Raw genomic sequence first — 10,000 nt, 5'->3', positions numbered from 1 at the left:
GTAAAGAGTGGGAGCCCTACTTGGCTTACAGTTCAATAACTCACCCTATTGTACTACATTAAATACTGCAGCAGAGGGAATGGGAGCTATGGCTGGCTGCACTGCTGTGACTACTGAGCTGGAGAGGTAGAGCTGAGCACAGCCCAGCTACACAAACAACACTGGACAGTAGGCCAGCTGTGTCCACCGTGCAGTGAGTGAGCACACATTGCGTGTACGAGTGTGTTTCAACTCGTGCCTAATTTTGCACGTTTGTTGGTGTAAAAAAGCAAAGCCATGCCCCATTTGTACAGGCATTTGTAGAGTACAGGTACATTTTGTTGGATTTCTCTCTCTTGGTGTTGAATTAAAGCAACACTGTAAAATGTACTGCACACGCACGCACGCACGCACGCACGCACGCACGCACACACACGTTTTAGGGCATGATTCTGCAATGATGGTGTACATGTTTACACTGTGTACGTACGTATATATAACCAATGGGTTTGTAGGGGTGGTCCTATGAATGCTGCACACATGTTTTGGGGTATGATTCTGCATGACTATGTAAATGTTTCTATATATTCTATATGTGACCAATGGCTTCGTAGGGGCGGTGCAGTGCCTACCGTGAGGTCATCTCCCCGCAGTATATTCCCTGAGAGGTTGAGGTGGGTGAGGGTGCTGGGGATGGATGGGTTGGCACTGAGCGACTGGGCAAGGCTGTTCACACCTGCAGAGAGAGAGAGAGAGAGAGAGAGAGAGAGAGAGAGAGAGAGAGAGAGAGAGAGAGAGAGAGAGAGAAAGAGAGAAAAGACACAGATGCATAGCCAAAGGATTAGACATTAACGTGACAGCCCTTTAACATCCAAACCAAATCTGGTGAAGGGTAGAACGCCACATGGCTGCTGCTGAGTAATTTCAGATCACTTGGCAGCCACTGACTCTGTGTGAAACATGCACTGATAAACTGTAAACCCCACTGCAGGGCAATACACAGAGCCACCTCAGCCCTAAACAAAAACAAGCACCCCATCATTTAATAACGCTGTCCACAGTAGAAAAATAGGACTTTCAGAAAATGTACTACACAGACATAGATAGGAAATAGGTGGAAAAACACATAAAAAGACAGAAAGAAAGAATGAGATAAAGAAAGAAAGGAGATAAAGAAAGAAAGGAAAGAAAGAAAGAAATAAAGAAAGAAAGAAAGAAAGAAAGAGAGCAGGAAAAAGCGGGAGGGTAAGAGGAGAATTCGATGAATATTTCAGCGTCTGAGGAAAGTCTGCAGCGATGTTTATTAACGTTCCTCACGAGGCATCTGCTGGCCGTAAGTTTTTTTAAAAAGGACATTCTCTGCCGGTGTCCTGTAATTGTTTCACCATAAATACAACAGATTCCTCACAACAGTGTCTGGCAGAGGTACAGCGTGCGTGTGTGGAAAGCCAAGACTTGTTCTCAGCCACATGTTAGGAGAGAGGGAAGAGAGGGAGAGGGAGAGGAAGAGGAAGATGAAGAGGAAGAGAGAGAGAGAGAGGGAGAGAGAGGGAGAGGGAGAGAGAGAGAGAGAGAGAGAGAGAGAGAGAGAGAGAGAGAGAGAGAGAGAGAGAGAGAGAGAGAGAGAGAGAGAGAGAAAGAATTCTCTGATCCACCCCCACTCACTGGAGCGAGGCGGAGGAGTAGAATAGACTGAGTGTGGCCATCCAGCCAACATCAGTCTAAAAAGAGACCTGTGAAACGCACACTGAAATTCAGGAGCTAATTCAATTCATTCAAGGGCATTTTTGTAGCTAGCGCTTCTTGTGGACTGTGGCTTCAAAGCGCAGCGGAGGACAACGGGAGAGAGAGGAGGAGAAAAAAAGAGAGAGTAGAAACACTGTTAGGCACGAGGGACGCACAGCATTCCCTGCTGTGACCCTGCTTAGCCTAAATGCATTAAAATAATACAGAACAAAAGCAGATTATGCACAACGAATGGAAATAATGGCTAGTCCTTCAGCTGAACTCCATCAGATTGAAGATTCTACCTTGGACATACTTTATAATACATTCACTGCTCCTGGGTTGGTATGGTGAGCTAATATATGAGCAGTGATACTCATATAAGAAGAATATCTAATCCTACAGACTGGTTGCCACCAGAGCTTTTATAGATTTAATTTAAAGAATAACCAAAACCATAAAACCATTATTGGGTTATATAACCCAAAGATGTGCAAAAGCCAATAACTGTTCTCTTCCATACTGATGAAATGATGATCCAGTAATCTGTAGGAAAGTCAACATACTGCATTTGATGTGCAGTGAGTGATACATTGCTTATGCATGGCTCTCGTAATGCAAAACAAATATGTGGATACACACACATGCGCGCAAGCACACACACATGCGCGCAAGCACACACACACACGCACACAATAACACAGTTACATAGACATGCAAACGCACACACACACACACCCACAATCTCACTCTCTCGTGCACACGCACGCAGACAGGCACGCATGCACGCACGCACCACCAGCCAGGCTCTTTTAACTGCTGGATAATTTCAGGTTGAAAAAGGTCAAGTTCTGCCTTCTTCCCATAAACGGCACTACAGTAGGTCCAACTGTCTGTCATCAGCTGCACAGGTCGAGGAGAGGAGAGGGGAGGTCGAGGAGAGGAGAGGAGAGGAGAGGAGAGGAGAGCTGCTCTGTTCTCATTAAGATAGGACTCTCCCATCTCACCTCACCTCAGCAGATCTACTCATTAGCACCTCATTAGCCTCGCCCAGCAGCATGGGGGAGACAGGAGACGACACACACACACACATGCGCACACACACCATGTCTATGTCGCACACACACACACACATACAGTACAGTGCATGTGCACATAAGTGCATGCACCTACACACAGAGACGGACAAATGCACGCACGTATGCACGCACGCACACAGACACACACACCAGCAGGCAGACACACAAACAAGCAGGCAGACACCTGCACATGACGCACATACAGGTTGTGACATTAGGGAAGAACTGAGAGGGTGGGAGAGGGAGTGTGAGGGAAGAGAAAGCGGTAGAGATATTCCAGCTCATTGAACACCAGGACTTTCATTTAGGCTGAGGAAATGAGCAGCCACACAGCAAAACAGACCCCGCATCCATTTCCGCATTTCTCTCGGAAAGAGACACAGCAGCTGTAGCTGCTAAATAAATACCATCAAAGACATGCTGAACTTAGTGAAATGCGGCATAGTTAAGGAGCTGCGTTCCACAGGTATTTTTGATGTTGGCTTCATCAACGTGACTTCCAATGAGATGACAGTATACCCTCCATGTAAAGGTACATAATGACATTTAATCTATACCATCCAGTAAAGAAAACAAAAAGCATCCGTGAAATCCTTTTTGTTCTTGTTTGCTTCACAGAAAAACAATAATCACAATTCAACCATGTGGTTATCCACCGATTCTGTGATTCCTCATATCCTTACCTTTTGGCGTGATTGAGGTCTTGGAGAAATTGAGATGCGTGAGGCCCTTACGGAGTTTGGCAAACTGGGCACCCAGAGAGGCGATTCCTGGCAGTGCACAAACAAAAATGTACCTCAGGTAAATGCTTCATGTCAGAAATTTAAACACTTGTTACAAAATACTGTATACAGGGACTCAACTCAACTCAACTCCTAAAGTGATTCATGCTTCGATCCTATTATTTTCTATTCTATTCTACTCTATTCTATTGAGTACAAAGTTGGCTTCTGCTGCTACAGCAAGATGGTAATATTTACTTCCACCTGAATAATAGTGTTCTCTCTCTTGGCTTCCCAGCCATGAAAGAAGTGTTTTTGTCTGCCCCACTGATTCCCATAACTACCTGTCTGTGTATGAGTCCTGTCTGCCACTTCTTTCAAAATACATCCCCCTTTTTTCTTTCTGTCTTCTTTAGCTCCTATCCCTCCTCTCCTGTTTCCCCCCACACATGTCTACTTCTAGCTCAGAGCCAAGATTCAAAAGCATGTCTCTTATGCAAATGAAGAGGGGATTTCTTTGTTATCAGAAGTGACAAAATATCCAGCAGTGTCTGTTCTGCTGCTACATTAAAATGATTCTACAGGTTGGCTGTGTGTGTGTGTGTGTGTGTGTGTGTGTGTGTGTGTGTGTGTGTGTGTGTGTGTGTGTGTGTGTGTGTGTGTGTGTGTGTGTGTGTGTGTGTGTGTGTGTGTGTGTGTTGTGTGTGTGTCTGTGTGTGTCTGTGTCTGTGTGTGTGTCTGTGTGTGTGTGTGTCTGTGTGTGTGTGTGTGTGTGTGTGTGTGTCTGTGTGTGTGTCTGTGTGTGTGTCTGTGTGTGTGTCTGTGTGTGTGTCTGTGTGTGTCTGTGTGTGTCTGTGTCTGTGTCTGTGTCTGTGTCTGTGTCTGTGTCTGTGTCTGTGTCTGTGTGTGTGTGTGTGTGTGTGTGTGTGTGCAGTCATCAATCTTTCATAAAATGTTTAAATAATTTGCTTTCTTCCCTCATCCCAACGCATCCCCTAAGAAAAGTGAAGAACATTCTGATATACAGAAGAGTAGGGAGGAAAATGCCCCATAATATAATCAGTCCAGTATCAGTTAGGAATTCAAATACAAATTCAAGGCTGCAAAATAAATGAATGTCATAAATACTTAAGAACTGGGTATTCGTGGAAAAGAACCCCCCGCCCCCCGACTGGATTGTGGCATGGTTTCTTACATGCAGTCTAGACATGCATACACCAGAATCAGCTTTACCGGCCAAGTACACATACAGATACAAGGAATTTGGTGGCACTACACACGTTATCGCTCCATACACCCCAGTGGGCACTAGGCACTAGGCATATAGACATTTGAGGAGAAATTCACTGTAAAATGGTAGTTGCCAAGTTAGACCCTGGCATATCAAAGTTGACCATTTTTAACATTTGGTCAAGAACACAATACAACAAATATTTTCACAATGCATCAAATTGCAAGTTTAGTCAGAAATGCATGAAAGGTGAAAAAAAACAACTATTCCTTTTACACTACTTCCTTTTACACTAAGAGTTTTAATAAAAAAGAAGTTAGAAAAAAATAAATGCATGAAAGGCATTGGTGCCATTCGTACCTCTGTCCTCTAGGGGGTTGTTGGCAAGGTTGAGGGTGTGAAGCCCTGAGCTGGAGTTATGGGCCAGTGCATATGCCAGCTTCTGTGCAAAATCCCTACAGGACAGAAACGAGAGAGAGAGAGAGAGAGAGAGAGAGAGAGAGAGAGAGAGAGAGAGAGAGAGAGAGAGAGAGAGAGAGAGAGAGAGAGAGAGAGAGAGAGAGAGAGTCAGACAGAGAGTCAGACAGACAGACAGACAGACAGACAGACAGACAGACAGACAGACAGACAGACAGACAGACAGACAGACAGACAGACAGACAGACAGAAACAAAATACATGTAAAATAATTATGTAAAATACAGTAAGGAACAAACAAGCAAATCAATCAGATAGCTACCAGTGCATACAGAGTGATGTAAAACCATCAATTTACAACAATTAAAACTGATGCAGAGTAATGTATTACTCCCTGACCCTGCTTTTTATTTATTTTTTGGGTGGGGGGTCTGTCTGGGTCTTGACTGAACTGCACTGTACAACATGGGCCTCTGCATACAACCCAACTCACGTCTTGAGTCCCGCGTTGTCCAGTACCAGCTCCTCCAGCCGACTGGACCGGGCCACCACCTTCAGAATCTGGTCCGACACCTCCGGAGACTGAACAGGACAGAGAGGGCAAGAGGGAGTCAGAGGAAACAAAAATATATACTAAACACCACGCAAGTATATTCACCACCTTCCACACTAGACAACTAAAACCCATTGTGTGTATATTCCAAGAAAGCAAGAGGTAAAGAGAGTGAAGAGCTGTACAATAAATTATGAAGCCCACCTGTGAAACTCCCATTGTCATTGTGACACAGCACTCCACAGCACACAAGTGAACACTGCACACAATGAAGTTGCATTTATGCCCCATCCGCACAAGGGGGCAGAACCAATGGCGCCTCAAGGGAGCAGTGCGGCAGGATGGTACCATGCTCAGGTTACCTCAGTCATAGCGGAGGATGGGGGAGAGCACTGGTTAATTACTCCACTCACCAACCTGGTGGGTCGGGAGTCGAACCGGCAACCTTTGACGCCCTAGCCACTTATCCATGACTCCTCTCAAAACATGGAAACATGGAGATGGTGTGTCTTGGGTTGGTTAGTGTGAGGAAATCTTAACACTTGGCAGTCTTGATCAAAACATAATGGTTGTGTAAAGACAGTGGTTTTGGCTAGCAAGATGGTGTGTGGCCTCAAGAGAGATGGCATCAGGAGCACTGACCACAGCACCCAATCATCACGGCACCCTGGGCAACGCTGCTACACATTTCTACAGATGGATCCATCCAAGCCATGAGACTGTAGGAACAGACAGTAGGCGTTGAAAGAGCTAGAAAGCTGCTGAATCCCATCTGGACTGCACAGATCAGGAACAATGAACGTGACGAAAGATTAACATGTGATCAGGGAGCGCGACCAACCAAACCTTGAGTTGAATGTATACATTCCATCGGCCGGCCGCCGAACTCCGTCAACTTCTCTTTCGCTTTTGCGGCTTTCGCCGCTTCTGCCGTTTGCTCTTCTATGCAAAGTCAATTATTTATTTCCGTTACTTTCCACACCTACAACGCCTGTTGTCTGTTCCCACAGTGACACTCGCCTCATGTGACTTCCACACAACGCTCAGTGACAGCAAAAGTGGCCAAGTGAAGCCAAAAGTGAACACTCTAAAGTTGCATTTCCTCACACATCCATTAAGGTGGACTTCAGAATCGAGCAGCTTTTCATGCTACTGTGAGGTATAAAATGTTGAGAATTCGCTTAATTACTTGGCAGATAATTTAAGTTGGCAAAATGATGAATCGGTAACGATGGTGGTGCATGGAATATTCAATAAGGCTTCATTTTGTTGGTCTGTGAGAAAGCCTATGCATGAGGTCACAGGGTTTGTCCAAATGCCATGCATAGTGTACGACCAAAACAGTGTTCCCCAGACAGTCAGTGAACCGTGACAGGCACCAAGAAACCCAAGTACTCTTCTGTCAGCAGTGTGAGTTGGAGAGGAGAGGACAGGAGAGGAGAGGAGAGGAGAGGAGAGGACAGGAGAGGACAGGAGAGGACAGGAGAGGACAGGAGAGGACAGGACAGGACAGGACAGGACAGGACAGGACAAGAGACGAGACGAGACGAGACGAGACGAGACGAGACGAGACGAGACGAGACGAGACGAGACGAGACGAGACGAGACAATAGGCAAGGAGGGGCAAAAAGAGGAGAGGAGAAGTGAAATAGGAGAGCAGGCTAAAGGGGAACAGAACAGGAGAGAAGAGAGGAGTGAAAAGGCAGAGTAGGGAAAGGGGCGAGGGAGAGTAAATGAGAAATGATGACTGCTGCTTTACTGATGACTGCTGGTTTACTGCTTTGGCGGTGCCGGCCCCATCGCAGAGAGTGGTAGACGGGCGACTGAGGTTAGTCAGAGCACTGCGAATGCTGGAGACTGAGGGAGGTGGCGGCCGTGCGAGTGTGGGGTTCTGCTGGGGCCCAGAGACAAAAATAAATTAGGGGGTGGATTAAAAATTTAAACTCCTGACGAGCTCTGACCCAGTTCTTCTTGGCTGGGCCGCGTTCTCTCAAGTCTCTCTCAGCACTCTTCAGCACTCAGGCTAAAAACATCCTAGTCTGTTTGTGTTTAGGCAAGACTGTGGCACTGACTCATACCACTCACATACATACCAATCACCCATTATCCACACAGGCCACCCACCCACCCACACATCGAACCCACCACAGACCCCTGGGCTAACTATTGCTTAAATGTTGTTGGATGGCACATAAACGGCACATTCTGTCTGACCATTTACTGTTTGTGTTGCCACCCCAGAAAATGACAATGCAGTTATTGTGTGAGGCCTGTATTCTGTACTGTTGTCCCCGTGGGTAAAAGAGGAGGGAGGGGGGAGGAGAGAAGAGAGAGGAGGGGGTAGAAGAGGAGGGGATAGGGAGGAGAGAGGAGAAGAGAGAGAGGTGGCTGGGAGGATGGGTTGGGAAGCGGCGTAATGAATGGTCAAGGGGGGGGGAGGGGGTTACGGCTAGTGGGGAGGGCTGGGAGAGTAGGGGCAGGAGGTGGAGGGGTAGGGAGGAGAGACGAGCGACGAGCAGAGAGGAGAGGGGTAGGGAGGAGAGACGAGCGACGAGCAGAGAGGAGAGGGGTAGGGAGGAGAGAGGAGCGACGAGCAGAGAGGAGAGGGGTAGGGAGGAGAGAGGAGGAGGAGGGGGCAGGAGATGGGAACAGAGAGAGAGGAGAAGGGGTGGATGCATTCTGGGTCACGAGACTAGCGGTGTGGGCGACCACAGTGGAATGTGGAGACAGAGAGAGGAGAGGAGAGGAGGCGGGGAGGCATTGGACTAATACACACCACAGCTCGGTTTGGCCTTAACTAGAGCCTCGTAGAGTGAAGAATACAAGCAGACACAACCACCACGCACAGACAACGAAGCAGACAGTCCTGCACAGGCCCAGATGAAACATTGTAATAGTATAACGGTAGCCTGGGAACTCCCATACTGCCTTTAGTTCTACACAATCGTTTCGATCTGAAAGACATCTCACGTTTGATTAGGTCTGGTGTTAACCAGGCAAGTATAACGGCACATTCTAAAAGCTTTGAAACATACAGTATGGACATGTAAAAACAAAGCAGATACGCACTCCGCGCTTCTAGACTGACAATCCAGTGCAACCAGAGCAGGACTAAATAATCAGTGCAAAGGGAAAAGAACCTGGTGCCACACGGATGTCTATTTTCTGTTATTTATTTTTTCGAATCAAAAAATAAATAGCAGAAAATAGACATCCGTGTGACACCAGATTCTTTTCCCTTTATACAGTATGGACAGTTTGAGGATGGCCTCTTAACCCATTGATGCCTGATGTTGCGTTGCGCAACATTGGCCCTGGTGCCTGGAGCTGCATTACGCAACATTCAGGCTCATGAGATTTGAGACAACTTTATTAAAAATCTCTGTTTGTTTGAGATGGACGAACACATTCTAATGAAAGATGAGAGTCTTCGCATTTAAATGCAACTTAGAGCATATTTTTATGTGCTTCAGAAGCTGAGATATTTAGGTTTTTATGGGCTGAGGGCAGCTTTTCTTAAAAAGGGCTCAGGCATTCAGCACCCTTTTTTGCAGGTGCCTTAGGCGTCAATGGGTTAATAGAAAAGTTTTGTCATGATAATGCATAGACACATGGACATGCACACATAAGTACTCATTTGGTGCTATTAGAGTCACTTCATACTATTAAACCACTAACCCACCACTGTGTGTGTGTGTGTGTGTGCCTTTGTCTCTGTGTGTATCAGTACCACACACACACAGTGACAGCAGGTCCAAAGTACCGTGAAGAGTATCACTGGCTTCAAGCCACAGTGTTAATCCACTGGACACTTTAATACATCTGAATCGGTGCCAATGATTCACAACTACACTTGCCGATACAGCAGTTTGTGTGCCGATTTAACGTCTTGCTCGCTCAACCACCTTCCCCATCCGACTCACAAAAAACGTTGTCTTTGTTTTTGTTGCTTTTCTTTTTTCTCTTTTCCTGTCCTGTGGCAGTCTTTTATTCTAAGACAGGGATTGAGGCCCACGTAAGGAGGTGTGTGTGTGTGTGTGTGTGTGTGTGTGTGTGTGTGTGTGTGTGTGTGTGTGTGTGTGTGTGTGTGTGTGTGTGTGTGTGTGTGTGTGTGTGTGTGTGTGTGTGTGTGTGTGTGTCTGTGTGTGTGTGTGTGTCTGTGTGTGTGTGTCTGTGTGTCTGTGTGTCTGTGTGTCTGTGTGTCTGTGTGTCTGTGTGTCTGTGTGTCTGTGTGTCTGTGTGTCTGTGTGTCTGTGTGTCTGTGTGTCTGTGTGTCTGTGTGTCTGTGTGTGTG

General features: G+C 46.5%; 1 protein-coding gene across 2 annotated transcripts in view; it reads right to left on the bottom strand.

Moving 5' to 3' along the window:
- The window catches only part of LOC134436804 (F-actin-uncapping protein LRRC16A-like), a 115,289-nt gene that overhangs the window by 51,152 nt on the left and 54,137 nt on the right, over nt 1-10,000 (bottom strand). For both annotated transcript variants that reach the window (XM_063186156.1, XM_063186163.1), the window contains exons 10-13: nt 5,647-5,735; nt 5,097-5,191; nt 3,467-3,553; nt 612-715 (exon numbers count right to left, since the gene is read on the bottom strand). In XM_063186156.1, coding sequence (XP_063042226.1) covers nt 612-715; nt 3,467-3,553; nt 5,097-5,191; nt 5,647-5,735 — 375 coding nt within the window. The remainder of the gene's footprint in view (nt 1-611; nt 716-3,466; nt 3,554-5,096; nt 5,192-5,646; nt 5,736-10,000) is intronic.

This window comes from Engraulis encrasicolus, chromosome 2 (assembly GCF_034702125.1).
Source record: "Engraulis encrasicolus isolate BLACKSEA-1 chromosome 2, IST_EnEncr_1.0, whole genome shotgun sequence".
In the NCBI taxonomy this organism is placed as follows: domain Eukaryota; kingdom Metazoa; phylum Chordata; class Actinopteri; order Clupeiformes; family Engraulidae; genus Engraulis; species Engraulis encrasicolus.
Note: the sequence above shows the minus strand (reverse complement) of the source record. Positions and strands in the feature narration are given on the sequence as shown.